At 35.6% G+C, this 25,745-nt stretch overlaps 1 protein-coding gene across 6 annotated transcripts in view; it reads right to left on the bottom strand.

The window, feature by feature from the left end:
- LOC138693213 (uncharacterized) overlaps positions 1–25,745 on the bottom strand; it is a 394,304-nt gene that overhangs the window by 214,962 nt on the left and 153,597 nt on the right. For all 6 annotated transcript variants that reach the window (XR_011330253.1, XR_011330254.1, XM_069817007.1 and 3 more), the window contains exon 3: positions 4,562–4,812. Coding sequence is in view for 4 of the 6 variants with exons in the window: in XM_069817007.1 (XP_069673108.1) it covers positions 4,562–4,812 (251 nt within the window). In the remaining 2 variants the exon portion in view is untranslated. The remainder of the gene's footprint in view (positions 1–4,561; positions 4,813–25,745) is intronic.

Genomic DNA, 25,745 nt, shown 5'->3' with positions numbered 1-25,745 from the left:
TTGCACAATCAAAGATTTTTTCTTCGACACTAAGTTACAAATGGAAGTAGTGACCTACATTATTTTTAATAAAGCGCCAAAAGTATCTCCGCTAGATAGTAGCACAGTCTAGTATATACAGTCACGAAGCTCAATACGTAGTAAATATGCATCCATAGATAGTTGCTAATCACTGGGATCGCTAATATAGCCTTATTACAGACAATGCGAAATACTACCGGAACAGTCTATTGTTCCTAGCACCCTCACAACTCAAGCTTCGTGACTGTATATACTAGACTGTGGTAATAGTACCATCCAGTTGTCAAGGTTATCGATGTGAGCACAAGCGACACAAGCGAAAGAAAAAAGCAGCAGTTGCAAGATGGCGACACCCCTGCAAGACTATACCATTGTCTTTGTCAATGTCAATGGGGAATTTGGAGGAGAAACATTTGAAAGGTACGCGAAAATGCGCCCTTTAAAGGCAATTTTGGGCTGAGAAAAACCTAATAGCTACCACATAGGAGGGGAGAAGCATGACAGAACAGCAACAGGTCAGAATCGTCGAAGAAATGTGCACATCGAGTAGGAATATTGCAGTCCTCGTAAGAGAAGGGAAGGGGTCCGAGCTCTTGCACTGTGCGAATGACACTCGAGTAAACTCGCTCCAATTATCGAAGACAATATGCGAAAGCCATCACATTTTTGTCTTAGCCTTAGAAAAACAACGGGAATCACAGACAGGATAAGTTGTTCAGCAACGCTCCATTATACGATTTTTCTGTGCAAAATGTCTGGCAGCAAAAAATATGGAGTGTATTGACTGTCGCGTCAAGTTGTCTACAATTGGGTGCAGAGGTTCTCTGAACACACAGTCGGTTGGCCAATGGAGATTGTGAGAGGAAAATTCATTACAGGTTGGTGACTTGATCAGAGCAGACAGGATGGAAGAGACGATATGTTAGCTCGGATAGTCACTGGTTATGAATTTTGAGGGCTGCATTATCAGCCCGAGGCAAAGCGTGCATAATGCTCGGATCAACTTTCTTGTACAGATATCGCTATTTTGCAACTGTTGCTTCTTTGTTTCGCTTAGGCGAACATCTATAATACTGTCGTCAAGCAGTTATAGCTTCTAGCGCCTCGTTCAGAATTTTATTGTAGGTCAATACTTCAATTTGTAACTTACTGTTAGTGGCTCTCCCTCGTATAATAAACTTAATAGTCCAACCAATGTCATATAATTAAAATCAAAAAGTTCTTGAAAATTCAAATCTGATAGTATTTGTACGTGGTAGAATCTGTAAAACATTTATCGTCATTGTCAATAAGTACGCCTACTAGTAGGTAAATTTTGAACTTTTCCTAATAGGCATTTTTATTTATTTTCTCTGAATATATTGTGAGACAGAATACAGCATTATCATAATAGTCGCACTCCTTGGTACACAGCTAAGTTATCGTACCAGCTTCTGAACTCATCTATATGGGTTCAATTCTACTAATTTTTAGGCGGAAAAAATCTTATTGTGGAAGTCAGCAAGACGAGGAAGTAAAGCCGTTGGCAAGATGTAGTAGATTTACTACGTATAAAATGTAGGTACATTTCTTTATGAATAAAAATGATATGCAATATTCAGAGGCGTCGTTACTCAACAATAAACTCTGAGTAACATTTGTCACCACGACAAAGTCTCTAATAAAACAGGATGGAAAATATGGACATCAAAATCTCACTAGTCAACATCCACATTTGTGTAATGATGCCGGCTAGCGTTGCACAAATTTAAGATGGTTAACAATCAAGCCGAGACCAGAGACCTATTTTACAAAAGGATGGAGTAATAATTTGCAAGGTATAAATTGAAGTTCCTGTGGAATGTGAAGACTTATCTGTTTGTTCCACACCTGTATATTATTAGAGTATGTTACTTATTAGTTAAGAGCTATGTGACGTCAAAATTCATTAACGTTCCAAACGATTGAAAGTAAGCGTTTTCTCGACTTTAATGTCTGGTAATTAAGTGCGTAGTGTAATTGGAGTAGTTATCTAAATCTATATCCCACATTATGCAAAAGTCGCGCTCTCCTCTTCAAAAACAGAGCCGTTTGGTCTTTCTTCAAGTGCGATCCACATCTCATTAGCTTTATCAATACTGTAACTACTACAATAAAATAGGAGCACGTATGTGAATCAGTTCATGTAAATGTACTTCATAAAATATCAATAAGATACTCGGTTAGTAATACGCTACTATAATGTGGAATACAAACTGTCACATACAACTAATAAGTTTGGAGTAATAAAATACAAATTTGCGAGACATTTTTGTGGAACATTATTTTCGGATTTGTATTAGTCAAGATTAAATTTGCTTGTAAAATATTTACTGCTCTATGTTTTAGTCGAATAGGCTCGAGCTGAGAATAGCCAATTATTTTTTCTGTCACATTTTCGGCAATGAAAATAAACCAACTATGATAAATAATGTAAAAATGTCGAATCTAAAAAATTGGGTAAATTCCTAAAAATGAGAGAGACGTTTGTCTCTTAGAGTATTCATTACTTACTCTCAATAACATCACTGTAATATTTTTTTTTTTTCATTACAAGAAATTCCGCTAAATTAGAAAGTATCCAACGCAAATTCACATCATTATATTCTTATATGAATATATTTCCTGGCCAATGACTGAATAATAGTTGCGAGAAAATTGTGGTATGTGTCTCAGTTCACAATTCAGATGCCATTTTTATGACCTATTGTTATCAAAGGTTCAAGAGAATGTTTCACAAATACGTTACATTTCATACTCCTATGAAATGCATCAGAAATCACAAACTCTTCCATAATAGAAATTCTGAATCTTTTCCCCTGCCTCCAAAGATAATAAAAATGCCAAACTGTACAGCAATAAATTTGATCCATTTAATTTATAAACTTAGAATTTGTATAACGGTGAAATATTTGGAATCAATATTTTTGTTATCACCATCATTAATGATCAGTACGGCTGAAGAAAAGTATTGGTATCAGGGTAGTAGATGTAACTTCTATAAACATTGTTTACAGAATGCGTCGCGTTGCCGGGTGTCTCTACTGTCTGTGAGGAGCAGAAAGAGTGAACATCCGATTCTACGCTTGAGTGACGTGAAGTTGTATCATTGTTGCATTTTGTAAACACAGGATTCTACGTACAATGCAGCGTAGCCTATAACCAATACTTTTTTTCAGTCCTAGTGATCAGAAATATGTGCAAGTGCATATTTGTGCCGAAGCCGCATATTTCATGTTTATTTTAAGATGAATGATGCATGGTGGTTCGTGCATACATGTGCATATTTTGGACGTTTGTGCATATTTCGACATTAAGAGCATATTTTATGGATATTTTGATTAGGCCTATTTTTATAACGAAAATTATTTTCTAGTTTTCTGGTTTTTTATAAAACATGAAGTAGGTGTAATTATTTATTTCAGCTGACGGCCTGTTTTCCCGACCAAATATACTGAGAACTCCTTCATTTGTCTTGAGGAAGCGTACAAATTATTAAAACTGAGCGGTAAGCAACAATTTTTATTTTAACTACTGTAGTTAGTTGGTACTTACGACTTTAAGGTGTATTTTCTTGATTAAACCGGAAACTGAAAATAGAGGCATTCAATCCTTGTGTCCTACCAGTGCTGCTATCCGGATGCGAAACTTGGTCCCTTACAGAAAGACAGCGGAAAAACATGGGAGCATGCCAAAGAAGAATGGAAAGGAAGATAGCCCACTAGACATAACATCGAGAGACAGAATCTCCAATAAAGAGCTCCAAGAATTTACAGCTTCGGAGTACATCGGACAAGGGGCTGCAACCATAAAGTGGAAGGGGGAGAATATTTAGCGAGACAATACCAGGACAGGTGGGCACAAGACACCACCATGTGGGACCCCTAAATAGGCAACAGGACCAAAGGTCACTGTCTAATATCGCCCAGTGCAGGAGTGCTTGGAAGAACAAGGACACAAATTAAAAAACGACAAAAAAACTGTTTAACGTGTAATGTGAACTTGTAGATTAAAAAAAATACCCTACATGGAGTTGCTCAACACGTGAGATCCTTGGACTCACTAACTTAATATCCGCATAGTGGCGCAGCGTCAACTCATTAATTAACCTATTAACAAGCTATGGAAGTGTTTCACTTTTATGCTAGGCAGCCCTAACTAATCCTTGCTAAATGCTGCTCGCTGCAACCAGTCGCTGGGTCAAGTAGTGTGCTGCAGGTAAGTTTGAATAACGCGTGCTATTCACTACCAAAATAATGGTTTTGTCTGACCAACCTTGAAAATTAAGTATTACCACAGTCTAGTACTATACAGTCACGAAGCTTGAGTTGTGAGGGTGCTAGGAACAATAGACTGTGCTGGTACTATTTCGCATCGTCTGTAATGAGGCGATATTAGCGATCCTAGTGGTTAGCAACTATCTATGGATGCATATTTCTACGTATTGAGCTTCGTGAATGTATATAGTAGACTGTGGTGTTACTTCTATTCTATGATCTCAAGTATAGCTATATTTACTCACCATCGGTTGACGAGGAAATTGAACCATTCGGCAGTTTCGTCCTGACTGAGGGCCCGTCTCCGTCGGACGCGCAGGGTCTCATAGTTGATAGCAGCTTCCACCAGTCTCACGAGACTAGCTTTCCAGACGGCAGCAACCAAAGCCAGGAGGAGTAACAGCCATGCCATAGACAATCCAGTTGTGCCCAGAAGCCAGCTACAGACGACGCTCGCCGCCACAAATATTAGCGTCCAGCTCAGCTGGGCATCTCGCTGCAAACACGTAATATCCGGTCTTAATGCCTGAACATCCCAGAACTCTGTAATTACTAGAACCAACAAGGATAGCAGACATGCCACAGACAGTCCAGAAATCCCCACAATCCAACTGCACATCACACCCATTGTCACGAACACTAGCGTCCAGTTGAACTGAATGTCACCCTTCAACATCTTTCCGGTGTTCGTTAATGTTTCGTACTCCGCAAACATAGTCGTTACCGCGGCTAATAGCAACAGTAGCCACGCCACAGAGAGCTCCGCTATTCCGAGAAGCCAGCCACACGTAACACTCAGCGCTATAAAAACCGTTCCCCACACGAGGTCAGGATTGTGCTGATATACAGTAACGTCTATCTTCAATGTGTCACTTTCCTTCAGAGACGTGGCCATTACGCTCAATAGGAAGAGCAACCACGCCACTGAGGCACCGGATAGTCCAAGAAACCAGCCGCAAACTACACCTCCTTCCACAAATAATAAAGTCCAGTCTATTGCCTGCCTGCAGCAAGCGAACCTCATCAGAAATAAGCAATACACTTCTTCCATTGTTCAGTATTACATGTAGGCCTGCGTGAAGCACATCAAGCCACATCTGTCTTATTTGTGCTCGATCGGAGAAATGAACTAACGGCAGAAGAACTCGGCAGTTGATGTGATTCTCTTACTATGATTCTGGGTCAAGTGCCTCGCACAACGCGCTGCTTGAGAACAATGAGACTCGAGACAATTGTGATCTGCACCGCTGCTGAACATAAAGGATGAGAAAGACATGACAAAGGAGAACCTACTTTTTTCTTTTTGGAAAGCTCTTAATTTTTAACAATACACTCATTCTGAATGAGGTTTTCACACAACCACAAACGAAATTCCAGAGGAAAGAAGAGACAAATGAAAAGGAAATAATTCACCTCTGTTCATTGCGAATCTACGTGAACGTTAAAAGTACATAATTAAGTAGAACTCATTCAGAAGAGCTATGGATTGGACTTTCCAAATGCTCAAGAGGGGAGGGGCAAGAAGAGCAAAATGTTTTGAGAGCCAATCCGCCTTCATCTTCAGGTGAAAAATCTCCGAATGAATGAATGAATGAATGAATGAATGAATGAATGAACGAACGAACGAACAAGAAAATAATAAACGAATATTTAAAAAAAACAATAATTTGTCATTATAAACTTTGTAACTCCCAATATAAAATAATTTACTCATACAAATAAAAATAACATATAAAATATACAATTATGATTCTAGCTTCATTATAACAAATAACAATAAACATTTTTATTTTATCAAAATGAAAAAAAAAAACAATATTTGTACTCTCAAAATATTCGTTCTAAGTCACAAGACGTTACTGGAGCAAATCTGAAACATGATACAGTACATCTTCCTATAATCAGATGAACAACTACTTTGTGAATCTAATAGTGCACCTCTTATGTTGATATATAATATTAAACCTATGCCTTCATGGCATGTTACGGGGATACCTTTACCTTTTTTTATAATTGTTTTCAAAAAAATTTTTCATTTCTATTATAATGACGGCTAGGAAGTAACGTATCGTAATTCCGATGTTGAACTTTGACTGTAACGCAACCGAATAGGCATACATAGCAGTACGAGACATCAACATTTAACGAAAAGTAATCCGGGAAAAACTAAACGTGTTACACACTCCTGTTTGCATAATTATTTAGTAACAGATGAGTTTACTTTCTTGGAATCATGCATTATAGTAACATTACATAAATAATACAATAATAACAAAATAGCTCACTTTGTTCAGAACCTAAAATATTATTATAAAATAACAATATTCTTCAAACTATTCTCGACTGTACACAACTCCACAGAATGCCACTGTGCGTTGTTTATGTGAACATACTGTATATTATCGTCTGTAGCGAGCGGGAGCAGGGCAAAGCGCGGCTGACATCTATACTCTTCGCTATACTCAACTGAAATTACTGTTTTGATACGAACTTCCTACCTATGGACATAAGTATCTTCCATTGCTCATGCCGGGAATAGAACCGCTTAGTTGGGAAGCACGCTATCCACATGGCCACAACGCGAACTTCTTATACTGTTCACTGATATAAAATATTCATTTATCTAAACATCCTATGTCTATCCATCATTATCGTCATCATCACTGTATCATCATTCATCATCTACAACGATTTATGCAGTGCTTGTTTCCAAAACAACACTAAACATTCACTCCCTTATCATGCTGTCAGTATATTTCAAGATAAATCCTAATTATAATAGCAAATAGCATCATTAAAAATAAGGAGAAACTCGTGGTGAATTATTCAGAAGGGATATTGTTTATTTTCTCAATTGCTATTGAAGTACAGTAATGGCAAAAAAACCGACCGACCCTTGTAGCCGATTTCAGGGCCTTCTTCACTCCAGAGCACGATAGACTGGTAACTAAGACACTTGTGATTCGAATCCTGCCTGGGAAGGAAACATTTTTTTTGTTCCTTATTCAAATTTATTCCCAATACTTTTCGATTGCTGGTAAAATTCATGTTCTGGGAATAATAAGTTAATTAGGTAGTAAAATATCGCGGCAGGATTCAATTCAATTCAATTCAATTTATTTGGCCATTAGACATACAGTTTTAGGCTTCGTCAGAATACATTGAAAAAACATATAAATAAATTAAAAAAAAACACTAATAACAGAAACAGTAAAATTTAAGTAATACAATGAAAACATGAAATCATTTGAAACTTTTAAATTGAAGAAAACTAACTAAATTGCAATTAAACTTATTTATTAAATACAATTTCATACAAATTTGTGTTGAAAAACTCAGCAACAGAATAAAAAGGATTATTTAATAACCAATTGTAAAATCTAGTTTTGAAACTATTGATTGGTAATTTATAATATTGACTTGGGAGCTTATTATATAATTTCATCCCCATAATTAAAAAGTTTGTGTTGCTCTTGTGTAATCTACAATATGGAATATTAATTTGTTCACTATTTCTAATTTCATGATCATGTATATTGGCTACTAATGAGTAATTGTCGAGTGTCAAGTACTAGATCATATATATACAAATTTATGATTGTTAAAATCCGTGATTGTCTGAAAAGTGGCCGACAATGTTTCAGATAGTTTGATTTACGTAAAATTCTAATGGCCGTCTTTTGTAAAATCAAGACGCGAAAGTCTTAGTTACCAGTCTATCGTGCTCTGGAGTGAACAAGGCTCTGAAATCAGCTACACGGGTCGGTCCGGTTTTTTTTTTTTTTTTTTTGCCACTACTGTACATTAAAATCTCACAACGCTTCGAAAGTTGAAAATACCTCGTTTACGGGCGAATAAAAAGGGTGGAAAAACGATCGTAATTGTAGGTATTTATTAAACTGAAGACAAAGATAGATAAAAATTCTGAAGCGTTGCGAATATTTCACATATTTCATTAGGGACACAATTCTCCAAGTTGTAAGTCTTCTGAATAGACAAGGGGAATAAATCTATTTGAGTAACAAATAAGACATTCCCTCCTGTAAATCGAACCCTGGTCTCTAGATATAAACATGCTGCCTGCGGAAGAGAGACATTTCTATTTCCGTATAGAATCTCTTTTAGACTTGCAGCAAAATCGCTAGCATTTGAACGAAATTCATATAGTTATTTCCTAGGTAAAAATGAAACAGACAGAAATTATAGAGAAGTATTTAAAATATTATAACATTGCGCTGTACATTATTTGGAAGCGAAATTCTATCATAAAGAAACCTGGATACAATTTAGAAAACAAATACAAGCTAAGAGCTAAAACGTTTTTCTGAAGGACCCCAATTTGTGGACGTGATAATTACAATGCTAATAATCAAAGTACGTAGCACGAGTTTAGTATTTGGGAGTCAAATTAACATATTTTGGACCTGCTTGAATGTTGGTGAATCGAATTCAATTTACAGAAGTGTTTGAATCTACTGAACATGGCAATTAGTATTCCAATGCATGTAATGACTATTTCTTAACACGAAATCCATGGAATGCTGTTGCAATAAATGACGTCGACCATTGTATAAATAAAATTTACAACAGAAATTTCGTACGGCTACATATTCATATTGGCTAATGCATGAACAATATGAGATAAATTTCTAGTGTGGTAGTAAAAAATAGTTGTTTTAAGAGCTCAACTGTAATTAATTTATAATATTCTATTAATTGCTCATGATGTCTGCTAACAACACTATGAAGATTATAACACATTGCTGTCTCTGAATTCATGAAGCTGACGACTCCAACAAACACAAGGCAATTAAAACTCAGTGTGACATTCGGTGAAACGCAAACATCATTATGGATTATAACGTCAGTAACGGATAAAACTTTCTTCCTCTGCGACATAGCCATTTTCTTACACAATATTAATTATCATGTGGTCTATGACATTTTAGTTTCCATGTTCTTATTATATCTTGTGTAATACTGGAAAATGTTAAATGGTCTAAAAACACGCAATGAATGACGTAAACTCTACTGACATTCAAGTCCCTTTACATAAAAGATACTTTTAAAAACGTAACTCGTAATAATATCAAGCAACAGCAGCAGTAATAATAATAAATTATAAGAACCGACGTAATTAATTATGCATTTAATACTCATTACCAGGGAAAGGATTTATATGTAAATACATATTTACTTATAAAGCTAATATAATTTATATTTTGCATTATCTTTATGTTTCACAATGTGTAGGGTTGAAAAATCCTACTTTTATTTTCCATATTTTTCCATATTTTAGAGTTTAGTACATATTTTCGTTAATTTCCATATATTTTCCATATTTCATATAAAACAGTCCATATTATATTAGGTTTAACAATAAAACAAAACAAAATTCCATTAACTTTTAAAAATACATTTCAACAATAGAGATTTAAACACATGTTCAGTAATCCCTTTAACATCAGAGTTATTTGAAAATTAGCAGTCCTATCAACAATGGGAAAGTAAGTTACAAAACTGTATTAATTTAATTTAAAATTTTTAACAGACTTCAGTTGTGCAGCTCAACAGTTAAATGCCAGTCAGAGTACACATAGGTTCAGTTTTGTAAATCATACTATAAAGACGGTAAATATGCCAAAAGTACGTCATTCAGTCAATTTAAAATCAAAACTAACAAGTTACATTTCAGAATTTAAAGAAGATGGTTTATCAACTGACAATAAAATATTATTTTGTAATTTGTGTCAGTGTGCAGTATCATCTACACAAAAGTTCCTGGTGCAACAACACATTACAACTAGTAAACATCAGGCCAACAAACAACTAAATTCCAAGCAGAGACAATTGTTTTTAACACAACCAACAACATCGAATGTAAGATCTGAGTTTAACATCGACCTGTGCCGTTCTCTCATCTCTGCTGATATTCCTCTCTACAAACTAAAGAATAAGGTCTTCAGGGAATTCCTTGAAAAATATACTCAACATACAATCCCGGATGAGTCAACACTTAGGAAGACGTATGCTCCATCCATCTACGATGAGACAATACAGAAGATAAGAGATGAAATTAAAGATAGTTCAATTTGGGTTTCCATTGATGAGACTCCCGACAAAGAAGGTAGACTTGTTGGTAATGTAGTTATCGGTTTGTTAAGTGAACAATATTCTGAACGAATTCTTTTACATTGTGATGTTCTAGAAAAGTGCAATAACAAAACTATAGTTAAACTGTTCAACGAAGCTATGGGTATCCTGTGGCCAAAGGGTATTATGTACGATAATGTGTTATTCTTTATTAGCGATGCTGCCCCTTATATGGTCAAAGCTGGACAAGCATTATCTGTTGTATATCCTAAATTGACTCATTTTACTTGTGTGGCGCATGCATTTCATCGTGTGGCAGAAGTGGTCAGAGACAATTTCCCTAAAGTAGATTTGTTGATTTCATCAGTGAAAAAAGTATTTCTCAAAGCTCCCAGTAGAGTTAACGTGTTGAAAGAAATGTACCCTGAAATTCCATTGCCACCAAAGCCAATTTTAACTAGATGGGGTACATGGCTAGAAGCAGTTGAATATTATGCCGAACATATAGACTCTATTAACAATGTTCTCCTTGCATTGGACTCTGAAGATGCAGTCTCAATTGATACTGCGAAAACAGTTACCTGTGACATAAGTGTGAAGAATGACTTAGCTCACATTCAGCATACATTTTCATGCATCATAAAAACGCTCAAAAGTCTCCAAAATAGGCACCTTTCACTATCTGAAAGTTTTGAAATTATAAATAGTACTGTGGAACAACTGAATCGTGGTAGAGGTAAAGTTGCAGATGCAGTAAGAGCTAAGGTGGACACTGTACTTTCAAAAAACCCTGGATATGAAGAACTACAAAAGGTTGTTGCTGTGATGAGTGGTGAATCAACAGTGAAGATTAACTTGGACTTATCCCCAGCAGACATTGTGAAATTGAATTATGTACCAGTTACTTCTTGTGACGTCGAACGCTCTTTTAGTCAGTATAAATCTATCCTCAGAGACAATAGAAGAAGATTCACTTTTCAGCACTTGAAAGAAATGTTTGTAACCTATTGTTATGGTAACAGACAATAAAAATTGTGTTTTGTTGAAACTACATTGGAAGATAAGGTACGTCCATTATATTTTTTGTTTAGTTTGATTAAAATGTACCAATATTTAACGTACATAGTCATTTTTTTATAATTTTAAGTCCATATTTAATTCCATATTTTGGTAAAAATCCATATTTAATTCCATATTTTGGTAAAAATAACTACATATATATTTACATATTTCATATATTTTTAGTCCATATAAATCCGTTCCCTGCTCATTACAAATAAAATCTACTTTCAGTTCAAAATGTCTTTGGATGTTTTCAACGTCTTTTACCAATGTTTAAGATTTTATTTTCTTATTATATGAAGTACAAAAATAAATTACTCTGGTGTTACAAAAATGATTTCGAGTTTTCCACGAAAGCACACTTTCCGTATAGCAGATACTAAAAAGTGGTTTTATGCATGACGTCCATCTGTGTACATCGATTTCTACTGAACTATAGGTTGAATTATGTTTATGTTCAATATCAAAAGTCAATTTATTTGGGAGTGATGCACACGAGTCATAATTTCTAGTAAAAATTAATGGGTTCTCGAAATCAACAACACAATGGCATTTTACTCCCAACAAAAGTCAACGGTTTAATATGATTCCTTGTATTATACAGAATAAACTGACGAAAAGGAATCGTTGGTATTAGGACTAATTTTATCTTCAAACTTAATTATTCCTTTGATTGTAATTTCCCTCTAACTTCTACCACCTCCACAAGAATCAACGTATAAAGCCACGCAATGTACAAGTAGAGCTCTTCAAGAATTAGTGGTCACTAGTTCTAAATCCACACTGTTATGCACGGCTGAATGTTCACAGAAAACAACACAGTTTACAACTACCTTCCTAACGGTCTGAATTCATAGTGTAGTGCTAATGGTTCCAATGTATGCTAGGATTTAGCATCACCATCGTTTCGAACCTATACAGGCTGTTCGGGTGACCATGTGACAAACTTTGAGATTAATAGATGGTATCAAATGGAACAATTTTTGCTTATAAACCCATATCCGGCGACGCTCCAGTACGAAGCTACATACCGTTGAAAGCAGCGAGTTTTTCCCATGACAGTTTTAACTAATCTCTTTTCTGTATTAAATGCCTGCAATTTCAGCAACCTGTTGAGCGTAATACAAAGGGATTTCAGTAAACGGTAATGGTATCCCCGTAACATCCCATGAAGGCACTTGGGGGGCATGGAGGTAGAGCCCCATGCTTTCCATGACCTCGGCACTAGAATGAGGTGGTGTGGTCGGCATCACGCTCTGACTGCCTTTTATCCCCGGGAAAGACCCGGTACTCAATTTTATAGGACGCTGAGTGAACCTCGGGGCCGTTCTGAAAGTTTGGCAACGAGAAAAAATCCTGTCACCACCTGGGATCGAACCCCGAACCTTCCAGTCCGTAGCCAGCTGCTCTTATACGAATTATTTAGCTTACGCTAAAGGAATGCGATACGTACATATGTATCTTTGTGTAAACTTTCATTCATTTGTCTACTGTACTGCATAGCCGTTTTGTTAGTTTTAAATGTTCTCCTTTTTCCTTTTGTAAAAATGTACTAACATGTAATCATTTGTAATTTGTGTACGTAGTACATTTGTTATGTGGAAAATTGTACGTACTTGAGTTGTAAATAAAGAAGAGATGGAGTCACCTAAACAAAACAGTAATTATTTTCTGGTTCCACGCATCCCAGTCTGCAAACAAAAAAAAAAAAAAAAAAAAAAAACCCTAGGCTAATTGAATAATATATACACGGTATATGAGGGTAGGCAACAAGAGGGGAAGAGAGAGGTGGTACTTAAACTGAGAAGAATTCAATCCGGCATCGGAATTTGAATCCGGTGTGGCTTAGTGGATAAAGCGTCAGCACGTAGAGCTGAAAACCCGGGTTCGAATTCCGATGCCGAACAGAATTTTTCTCCGTTCCACCCATTCTTCACCATAATTGAATAATAGTCATGAGTGAAACTGTTTTCAAGGTTATGTACCTTTGTACTAGAGCGTCACAGGATGGATTTATAAGTAGCGTCACAGGATGGATTTATAAGTAAAAGTTGTTCCATTTGACACCACATAACACACCCCAAAGTCTGTCACACACTCATTCGAACACTCTGTATATACAGATTCCTCTTTCACGGTAGTAACAAGATCTGAGAGGTGAACTATTTTGTTGGGCCCATTATGCCTGATATTTGAAAAAAAAAAAAAAAAAAGTGCACGAGGTCCACCGAACTCATTCCATAGATAGTTCTAGCTATTCAAACAACTGTAGTCAAATGAAACATGAAAAAGGATCATATATTAGCTGAGAGCATCCGCCGTTGCCCGGGTTTTTCTTTTTGCTTCTAGACTTACGGAGATCTCGGCAACTCCAACTATAGAAAACAAAAACGAATAATTGTCTTTACTAAGCTTTCCATGTTCCAAAAGATGAATCTTTACATACCGTCACTTTCATGAATTAATTACCTTCTTAGTAAAAAATGCCTGCCAGGGTTAACTCAATTTAAAACAGCTGAAGATCAGGCACCGAAAAGAAAAGCCATGTCCTCATGTGCCTTACATTCAACTGTTTTTGTTTGTTTTTAATTAGCATTGTCTTGAAGTTTAGTTGAACAAAAACATACCCCCTCGGTCCCTCTACGTCTATAAAGCGTTGACTTAATGTTCTACATTACTCTGAAGCTGTGGTGACATACATTTCATGTAATTTCCTGTCTGTGTATGCTTTCACTTGACGTTTGATGAGAGTTGCCGTTAAATAGGGAATTCCCATGTTTCTATTCTCAACCCCCTTGGTGAGCTAAAATGTATCTCTTTATAGGTCACAGCAAAGAATTATATATACATACATACATACATACATACATACATACATGAGGATTTTTCACCTCTTGACCGCTGAACGCCCGCTTATATCATGCCTAGTATTTTTAATATGACTTGAAAACAGACATTTACAAATACATAATAAATTAAATATATCATTTTTATTACCGGTATGTATACAGAATACAATATAATCTCGCAATAAATAATTTTTGGACTTAAAGAATAATATATGAGAGATTGTTCTTCCCAGTAGGCTTAACATACATAGGGTTACTACACTGGCTTCATGATTATACAGAAGTTATTTCGCAATAACACATGGACATGAACAATATTTTGATAAACATATTATATCTTTAGAATTAATACACTTATTTTCAGTGGGCTTACGTACGTACATTCACATACTATAGGCCTATTAGCAACATGGCAAAAGTATCCCTGAATTTCTTTTCATATGCGTGCAATTCTTTGTTTAATCCCTTCCATTGCACAAATAGCCTATATATAGAGTATCAAAATTAATAGCGAAAACTGAAATGGTTGAAAGTATACAATAATAGAAGCAAAAAGTTCCAGTAAACATTGTTCAATTTTTAATGTAGCCTATGTTTTTGTCCTGGTTATGAAGTTAAATGTACAAACTTTGGCAAATATCGGGCAAAGCGTGTAGATTTTTATAGAGTACATACATAACCACATTGACTTTTATATATAAGATATACCGTGTGCTTCAGACCACCCGTATCAGCCTTTTTTTCTAAAAAACTGTATGATACTGGTTCTTCATTAAAAAATATTATAGTAGGCCTACTTAAAATGAAACTAACACAAATGATAACCAAAACCTATGTAAAGAATCGATTGGTGGTAGGCCTAGTACTATTTCCCGTAACAAACCGTATATACCATAAACGTTTAAGAACACAATTTCAGACGTCTTGCAGAGGAATATTAAAGAACGAAGTTTGAATTGAACTCGTCTGTTGTAGATTCAAATGAACTATCACAGTGATAGCAGTTGGCAGAGTCATTAGTAGGATATACACTTATTTTCTTGCGGAATATTCGCACAGCGAATTAGGTGCTTGGCGAACGCTTTGGAAGTGTTCCAAATCCATGCATGTCACGCTTGCAGAGAATTCGCATTTGAGAAGGGAAAGACGTTACTATTTACATTTGACCTTTCTAATGTTCTTTGGTGTGAAGCTCGTGAAGATCATAAGGATTACACATTTTTCTTTATAACTGTTATTATCTGGAGCATAAGAAACACAGGAAACAGTAACCACTTATGCATTTTGGCCAATTCATATGTGTACAAGACAACAGACTTCATTCTTGGAGGAGTAGGATTTGAACTTAATAAACTGGACCTGGTTTCATTCCAGCTGAAACTTCCTTAGTGTGCCAAAAAATATATATAAAGTTTGTGTGCTTCTAGATTCTCGGTTGTGGGAGAGGAAAACCTACCGAAAAACTAATTACACAGATTTATAAAAAATATCGTGTTATAACATGTTTAATAATATGTGTAACAGTTTTTCAAAAGTCAAAATCAATGGAACGAATTATGAACGGGATAGACTTTTTTTTACTTGGTTATTTAACGACGTTGTATCAACTACGAGGTTATTTAGCGTCGATGGGATTGGTGATAGCGAGATGGTATTTGGCGAGATGAGGCCGAGGATTCGCCATAAATTACCTGACATTTGCCTTACGGTTGGGGAAAACCTCGGAAAAAACCCAACCAGGTAATCAGCCCATGCGGGAATCGAACCTGCGCCCGAACGCAACTCCGGATCGGCAGGCAAGCGCCTTAGCCGACAGAGCTACGCCGGTGGCTTGATAGACGTTTGTGGCAGAAGAAAATATCAGATGATACACAACATTAAGATAATTGATCGTATGTGGAGACTAAGAGGAAGGGGGAAATTTTTATTTTATTTTAGTAGGTTATTTTACGACGCTTTATCGACATCTTACGTTATTTAGCGTCTGAATGAGATGAAGATGATAATGCCGGTGAAATGAGTCCGGGGTCCAGCACCGATAGTTACCCAGCAATTGCTCATATTGGGTTGAGAGAAAACCTCAACCAGGTATTTGCCCCGACCGTGAATCGAATCCGGGCCACCTGGTTTCGCGGCCAGACGCGCTAACCGTTACTCCACAGGTGTGGACAGAAGGCGTAAAATAGGAAACGATTGGAGAACGCTAGTTTTCCTGTGGAAGGCCTACCCTTAGGGAGAAGATTATGAACGTGAAATATTGTTCACTTGTGAGATGATATAAAGTAGACTGAATTTAAACAATCGGGTTGTTGCTCAGTCCTTGTGGATGAGGATTTAATCCAGCCTAGCAGTACTTGAAAGCTGGCAACCCTACATATTACCATACATACAGAGTGGAAGTGAAGTAGTCTTGCAGACTTCCAGAGCGAATAGCTCATGTTGTAGGTAATAAAAAACTATATCATATTAGTGGGAAGTTCATAGTTTTTTCAGAATTTTTTTTTCCAAATGTTTGACAATCTCTTATTCGGCAACTATTGCAAATAGAATAATGATTCTTTCCCATACCGATACGAAATCTAATAAAGAATAATTTATCCTTCTGGCGTATTTCAATAAATTTAAATCATTGCATGAAGCGCCGTGTGGCAACGTCTTGGCAGAAAGTAGATTACGTACCGAGACTTACCGAATTCATTGACCTCTTACGTCTGTATCACGAGTAGAGCGTATTATCGACGATGTTGCCGGACCGCTGAAACTTCAAACTTCATTTTCTAATTAACAGTGCATTAATCACAAAACGTAACATAGGTTTTCTTTTCATTTACGTGTACCCTATCGCCCCTTTCAATCTGCAAGGTTATTTCACTTCCACCCTATATAAACATAACACATAAAAAAAAATTCGCTCTTCTTAATTTTTACAATGAACTGTCTAGCTTTTATTAGTCTGTTAACTCTTTTAGCACTTTGATTGTTATTGTATTTGTAAATTCAATATTAATTCTAATTATAATTATAATTGTATTCTTTATATTGTAGTTGTAATCCCCTGGTAGAGGGGAAGAGAAGGCCTGATGGCCTTATCTCTACCAGGTTAAATAAATAAATAAATAAATAAAATAAAATAAAATAAAATAAATACCATGCATATACGCATAATATACCTACCATGCATATATACAGTACATAATATATATACCATTCTTATACACATAACATACATACATGTACATATACCTACATACATGTGAATATATATATATATATATATATATATATATATATATATATATATATACACACGTGCTATTTATACACAAAATTTTATTCTCTCTTCCGTCCAATTGTGTGACGTACAGTAGTGTAGCGTATTCTGTCCTGATTTGATAGCCTAGGCCAGTGATGTCAAAGAGAGCGCAAGAGTGCATCATGGCCCGTATGCGCTGTTCTGATCACATTAGGCATGCAGTCACTGATGAACTTAAGGGTTGTACATAGACATTGAGGAAGAAGTCGTTCAGTAAATTTTAGATACAGTGGATACAAAAAGCATTTGCACACCCTTGTTTTTCTTAATATTTAAATAAAGATCAAGAAAAATTTTATAAATACAATTGTAACAGGTAACAGTAGTAATATTAAGAGCTATGTACTTGATAAGAATTGCGTACAGCTACAAATTGAAATAATGATAAGAAAACTGTAATTTCTTGTAGTAAAAAAAGTATTTGCACATTAAAACTCTCAATGCACAAGTCCTATTTTATTTGCTAAATCACATCAAATGAAATATTTGATGTTATAGTGGGGATTAGTATGTGTATTGAAGGATAGAACACCAATAAGCGACATGAGTCCGAAAGCATAAGAGCTACCAGAGTCCGTGCGGGGTAGAATTGTTTTTCAACTTTGGCAAGGCCAGAATTGCCGTAAATTTGGAAAAGATCTGTCCCTGCCTTTTTCTACTGTGTTATTTGTGCAAGAAGTGCGAGGAGACTGGAACAACAGTCAATAAACCGCGAACAGGAAGACCAAAAATTCTTTCACTTGGGGAGAGACGTCAAATAGTTCACACTGTCATCAAAGATCCATTCCGAAGCGCTGTAACCTTAGCTGCTGACATTTCTACAACGTTGGGCAAACAGGTTAGTCTTCAGACTATCAGGAATGTTTAGCATGGTACTAAATTCCAAGGCCGAACTTCGAGAAAAAAAAAAATTCTACTTTAGTGAAACCAATAGGAAGAAACGGTTGGATTTCGCTAAAGAATACAAAGATAAGCCCCCTGGAATTTTGGGACAAGTTTATTTTTTCCGACGAGGGCAAGTACAATCTATTTGGTTCTGATGAAAGGAAGTCAGTGTGGCAGAGACTTAATCAGGAACTGAAAAAGGAAAATCTTACAGTCACAGTAAAACACGATGACGGTCATATCTTGGTTTGGGGTTGCATGGAATCCTTTGGGGTGGGAAATTTAGCAATAATTCATGGAATAATTAATTCCAGAATGTATATCGAGCTGAGCTGTTGCGCCATAATTTACTTAGCGCAGAAAAATTGAAAATTATTATTTCCAACAAGACAACGACCCCAACCACACTGCTCAAATAATAAAGATGTGGTTGTTGTATAACACACAGAAGGCTTGTGACCCCACCTCAATCACGTGATCTGAATCCAATTGAGAATTTGTGGCACTTATTGGGGAAAGAAATCAGAAAACACCGCGTATCAAACAAGACAGATCTTCTTAATGCTCTTATGGAAGAATGGACTAAAATTCCACCCGATACAACAAAAAAGTTAGTGCACTTCATCCCACGAAGACTAGAAGCCGTGGTTGAAGCCAATGGATTGCACACAAAGTACTGAGAGAGACTTCTTTAGTTTGCTTGAGTTTATTATTTAATTTACTGGCTGTGCAAATACTTTTGTTTGACATCTAAAAATGCAGTTTTTAGTTTGAAATTTTATTTTGTAACTATATCTAATTTTTATTGATTATATAAGTTGTTCTTTCCATGTTGCTACTTACTAAACTTGTATTCAGAAAATCATCGTTATTATTTCTTTGAACATTAAAAAACCAAGGGTGTGCAAATACTTTTTGTATCCACTGTATATGGAAAGCATTTAGTTACAAAGAGAAGCAATGTGAAACGCCTGAAATTATTAATTGATGTACATAATGATGTATTGAAATTTCGTTGCTTTAAATAGTAATGAATGTATGTTTAGATATACTGTAGGGTTCTTCTGCACTGCATTGCATTTGAGTTTACAGAATAAAGTACAAAAAGAGTATGATACTAATAGCGTAGACTCGTTACGAATTCTGTCTAAAATTGTCAATATATGTCATCCATAGATTTTCAGTTTGAAAATGTTCCTTACCATTGTGATGTCTTTTGGTTAAGCTGAGGAAAAGTTCTCTTCAGGTTCTTTGAATTGCGTGAACAGCCAAGTTGGAGGTTCGCTTTGCCGGGTAATATATCCAGGGTACGAATATTTGCGAAGCAAATTATTTCTGTATTTGGCAGTAAGCACGTATGTGAGAAATTTTCCTCACTTATGAACCTCACAAAACAGACTAATACCAAGATTATCAGATGATAATAAGCGTGCTATGCTACGTCATGCTGCAGGAAACATAATTTCGCCTGACATGAGAAGATTGGTATCGACAAAAACAAGAAAAAACACATCCCTATTACACGAATTTAATTTGTTTCTAGAAATGTGCTGTTCATATAATAAGTACATTAAGTATGTAACAGTTACATAACAATTAATTAGGTAGGCCTCATTATCTAAAACCGCTAAGATAAAGAAAATATACTATGTTTATTATTTCTTGCAGGCCTACTATTCATTTTTCCGTATGCACAATGATCTGCAATTTCTTTCACTTCTGTGTTGGTAAGTTTAAAACAGGAAAACAGTGTTCTTAATACTAGTAGGATTATTAGATAATTATATAAAAATTAATTATATCCTAGCTATTATCTGAAACTATATAAGTTAAGGAGAAGCTATGTTTAGTATTTATTGTAGCCTACTATTTTATAATTATTTGCATTTATTGGAGAGGTACACTCTACAAAACATGTTCTGATTTCTTGTTCTCTTGTATGAATGTAACACGGTATCTACTATTTAAAAACAGTTTAATTCATCTTGCAGTGATAGGCCAATAGAGTTCACTTTGCTCACCCCTTCTTATTCACTGCTGCTGCCCGCAGAATTGATTCATAAGCAACCAGTGAGCGCTTGATCGCACACAGAACCTTGATATCGCTGGCCTAGGCATTTTATCATACATTAATAAGACCATATAGGGGCATTCCATGTCAAATCAACACAAAAAGGAGGACTTTTCAACCCGACCACCTCAGATTTTCATTAAATTTGGTAGGATGGTAAAGAACCTTAAGTTAAGTAATTATGTAAAATTTTAGCCCTCAATAATGCACGGTATCCCTACAGCAATTCTGTCAATATGAGAAAAAATGTAAAAATGTCGCATACTATGTCAACAAAAATAATTCATAACTTCTCTTCTAATTGAGGTAGAATCTTAAACTTGGGCTTATTTTAAAGCTAAGGGATCATACGTTTCAATAAAAATAGGTTTGCATCAAAGTAATGAATTCTTTATTGAATAGTCACGTGAAACACATTTTAACATTGAATATCTATAAATGCGGGACATAAATTATTTCGCGAAAAATGTATGTTATAGAGGTAAGAGTATTCTCCCCTTGATGTAAGTTTCATTTTGGAAACGTTTCAGGAATATCAGTAAAAAATATATCAATGTATTGGTTTGTAGCACCTAACCCCGTCTTACACCAACACTGCATGCGCACGAGTTCGTACTTGTCTGATAAGCTGCGTCATCGATCTGTCAGGCCGTCATGAGTGGCAGTTTATACAGTATTCAATTTATACAAAACGTGCAATCTGTTTCAAGTGCAGTGTCGTTAGTTTTCGTAGTATGTGGTAGTTTTGTGCGATGTAATGGAGTCGCGTTTTAAGTTATAGGCCTATGTTTGCTGCAATCCCTTCGAGAAATCAGGGCACTGTAATTAGAGGAAAAATTTAAGAATTGTTATATCGTGGATGCTTAATGTATTTCCTGATTTAAAACAGGAACAAAAGGTGTGCGCTATGTGTCGCAAAGAAATAAAAATATAATATGATGCTATTACGCAGAATCCTCATAATGACTCTAGTAATGAAGAATACGTCGACTCTACAGCAAATGTAAGTTCATTAAATACAAGTCTTTTTGACCAAGGTGTGTTCCTTATTAAACAAGAAAGGCTACAACAAGAGAAATATAAGAGACAGATATCTGAAAATATTGTAAAAGACAAAGTCTTCGATATAAAGATGCCGAGGAACCAGGACCTTTCTGATTCTGAAATTTTGTCTCAGTTGCAGGAAAATTTTCAAAATTCAGGTGAAAGTGAGAAAATCACCATTTTAACACTACTTCCTAAAAGCTGCAGCGTAAATAATATAAAAAAAAGAGTTTCTTTCAGCTTTCGAATACATAATTCGGAAAGCCAAAGTCCTGGCAAAGGGAAAGGGAATTTTGTGCTCACCAAATCCGAAACCTGGAAAACCTTTGCTCGCGGCTGTTGCCGGTAAATTTAAAGAATTCTGTTGTTCTGACGAGATAAGCAGAATGATGCCTGGTAAGAAATATTTGTTGTGATTGAACAATCAGGGAGTAAATCACATGAGCAGAAATTAATTATATGCAGTGTTTAAAAATTCTAACCCTGACCATGAAATTGTATTCTAGCTGGAGTTAGTGGACTATACTGTCTGTGTTTGTGTCCTATCAGAATGTAAAACTTATGCCGGAAGCAATTTATTAAAGTTTCAGGTCTACGTGGATTTCAAGAAAATGTTTCTTTATACTTTCCAACTTAACATTTCTTGGCTACTATGGTGTGCAATCTTCCTCATATAAATTGCTTGTTCAGGAAATGTACAGAATGTCCTGAATCATTCAAAATAAGAGTGGGTTTAGAGAAATGTTTCGTATAAAACTGCAGTGAATCAGTGACCTACAAGCAGTGGATGACGACTGACCGATCAACGCTTGAGACTATAATGAAACCCACAGACAAATTTTTCGACTGTCTCTTGGACAAACTTGGTGATTTACTGACTCACTCATTTATATCATCTGAACAAAGTAAGTTTCTACGTGATATGAAATCATTTCTACAGCCATGTCTGCTTGTTGTGTTATGCGACTTCGGTGAAAACTATTATTTCGTAATCCAATGTGAAATTCAGTCATATCACAGGACTAATGTGCAGACAACCATTCATACTTTCATAGGCTAATATATCATAACCAAAGCTCGGATCTTGGGGACTTGTGTGTCGTGTGCTTGAGTAAGGTTACAGGCATAACGTACACAAAGCTCACGCTGCAAGTGCTCAGGGACAGTCGTTTGTACTAAGAAAGTGGTCACATCGAATGGCAAGAAGACGAACGAATAAACTATGTCACGTCGAAGCCAATGACATTAAGAGAATTACAGGTAAACGGTCTGTTTGAGGAATTAGAAAATACGTGTTATTCGAATGGGTGTTACGGAAGTTTGAAAATGCATTTCTTAAATTTTAGGTACAGAATTTCGTGGAGGAATTCTGAGGAGATACATTATTTTCTTCTAATGCAGAGTTTATATCTTGTAAGTTGTACCACACATAAACTAGAGCTGGAAACGGGCATTCATTGAAAGACATTGCAGTCCTTTAAATTGATGGAGAATTTGTCCATAGCCATGGATCAAGTCGTAGAGGGACCTTCCCTAGTAGTGATACACTAATTGAAAACTATTTGCGAGAAAAATTTAGGATATACTTATCTTTCTCAGATACGAGCTCTGCTGAAAATCGAACAGGAAACAGTGACAGTGAAATATTCAGTATTTTATTTAGGCCCAAGACTTTATAATAAAATTTCAAACCATTTTCCAAATTTGAAATTTTTTAAAATTGAAACTTTTAAAAAAGAATTTTGTAAAATTATCCATGATATATAATAGTAACAAATGTACTTTTTTTACCTTTTATTTCTATCGACTATATTCATGTTTTTATTGAATATCACTGGCTTCTGTCGGATTGTCAATTTATATTAAATGTGTATTTTTCTCTCGTTTTCCCTTTCTTCTTTATTCTTGCTCTTGTGTTGTACTTATTGGTTTGAATTAAGTTAATTACTGTATTTAGTAAACTGTCCTTGTAAATTTTATGTTATATTATTCACTAAGACCACACCGTACACGAGCCTGACTCTTACGGTAGTGGCTAGAAACATTTTTATTTTATAAATGCAATTTGTACTCACTAGGTAGCTAGTTAAAATAAATAAAATAAAAAAATTAAAGTTTGCTCCCGTCACTTCATGTGACATGGAAATAAGTTTCCTTCGTTTCAAATCATGTTTAACTAACAGACGAAGAATTTATGGGTTCGAAAATCTTCGAATGATGTAGTCATACACTGTAATGAAATGTACAGAGCAGAACTGTAAATTTGATGTATTTTGCATGTTTATTTATATATATGCTATAAAATTAGATGTTTCAACCTATCATAATATTATCATTATGTTGTTCCAGCCAGGAAACACTTTTATAGCAGACCTGACAGTACCTCCGTGCTGGAAGCGGGAGTTTGTTGACATTTAAGTCCGGTCGCTTAGCCACGTTCAAAGACACAAGTCCCCAACTTCCGAGCTTTGATCATAACGAATCGTCATCCGATACAGTCTCTATTAAAAATCTGGTAATAATTTTACACTGCCCGAAATATGACACTACAGCTGTACATCTGTTTCAAAAATATCTAATGGAGTCATTAAAACTAACATCTGTAATTCACCACAAAAATTATGTATTTCTCCGAAGGATTCTCTGCTCAGTATAAAAATAGGAAAAAATTTCCTGAACCTCACATTAAGTCTTACATGAAGAAGATTTTGGATTTCCAACAGAATTGCATTATTTTTGCATATCGCATGCCAAAGAGCATGCGACGTTGTAGGTGGGACACTTAAAAGGTTTGCGGCTTGTGCTAGTTTGCAGAGACCATCCGATAAACAAATAACTACACCTAGGGAATTGTACGACTGGACAAGGTATCATCTCCCAAACATTAATAACGTTTATGTGACTAAAAAAGGCTATACTGAAGAGGAAAAAATGCTTCCACTTCGATTTGCAAAATCCACTGCAGTGCCTGGAACACAAGTTTAATACAGTCCTACTGTTTAGGATGGGTATTATACTTGCTAAGCAGTTTTAAAATGCAGTTGAAACAACGCAGCATCCTGTCTGGAAAGATGATCAGGCTATTTCATCTCAGCAATGAAAGGCAAGCATTTCTTACAGAACTTCAGGTTTAACAAAATCCATGTGACAATAATTTATTTCAGATAATAATTTAAAAAATTCGAATTATGTACTACATGTTAAATTATATAGCGACATTCAAGAATATGATCAAATATAATTAAATACAACGAATGTATGGGACATAATTATCGCGACTTATACGGTTAGCTTACGCTTGCTGTGACATAATAATTTTTATCTTTATAACCTATGAAGATTCCAAGTTGAAACTTATCAGTTCATTGTATCACTAATTGAGGCGTACTATATATTTTTTTCATTAAAATAGAACCCCTGAATTTTTAAATATGAATATATGAAAATTGTTTCACCATGTCTTTTTAGTGTAATTGAATACATGCAGAAAACAATATAAGTAATAAAAACTATCACATATTAAGAATGTATCACCCAATTTTTGTAAATTTATCTGGAGATGTTGTTGAGATATATAATTTTAATTGAAGCGGCGTGCTTACAAAAATGTGATTTCTCTCCCTGTTTGAAACGCCACCGACAGAAAACGAAAAGCACAGGACATATGAAACTCGGCAGTTTTAGTTAGCGCGGCAGGTCAAACAAACCCTCAAAATTTGAAAGAAATCTGAGTCGGTCGGGTTGAGTGCCTTGTTGATTTGATATGGAATGACCCTATACTGTACTCAGTCGCTACTCCATTAAACTATCTTCCCTTACGCTTGAAAAATCCTTGATCTGTAATCTTAAGTCTACAACTCTACCCACTAAGGGTTATTGTTGATGTTTACTCGACTGTCCGAAGACAAGTCTGAATCTCACAAGTGATTCCAAGAAGGCACCACTTATGAGGGAACTAGGCCAGGAGATAATGGGGTAGGGTGGCCAGTTCCTTTTCCCCTCCATTGCATACATCGCCGATTAGTTATATATTACACTAGTCAGACTTCAGATGCATACAAAATTGTTCTTCCTCTGACACCTATCGTCAAGTGAGATATACTGCCCGACAA

Source organism: Periplaneta americana, chromosome 17 (genome assembly GCF_040183065.1).
Source record: "Periplaneta americana isolate PAMFEO1 chromosome 17, P.americana_PAMFEO1_priV1, whole genome shotgun sequence".
In the NCBI taxonomy this organism is placed as follows: domain Eukaryota; kingdom Metazoa; phylum Arthropoda; class Insecta; order Blattodea; family Blattidae; genus Periplaneta; species Periplaneta americana.
Note: the sequence above shows the minus strand (reverse complement) of the source record. Positions and strands in the feature narration are given on the sequence as shown.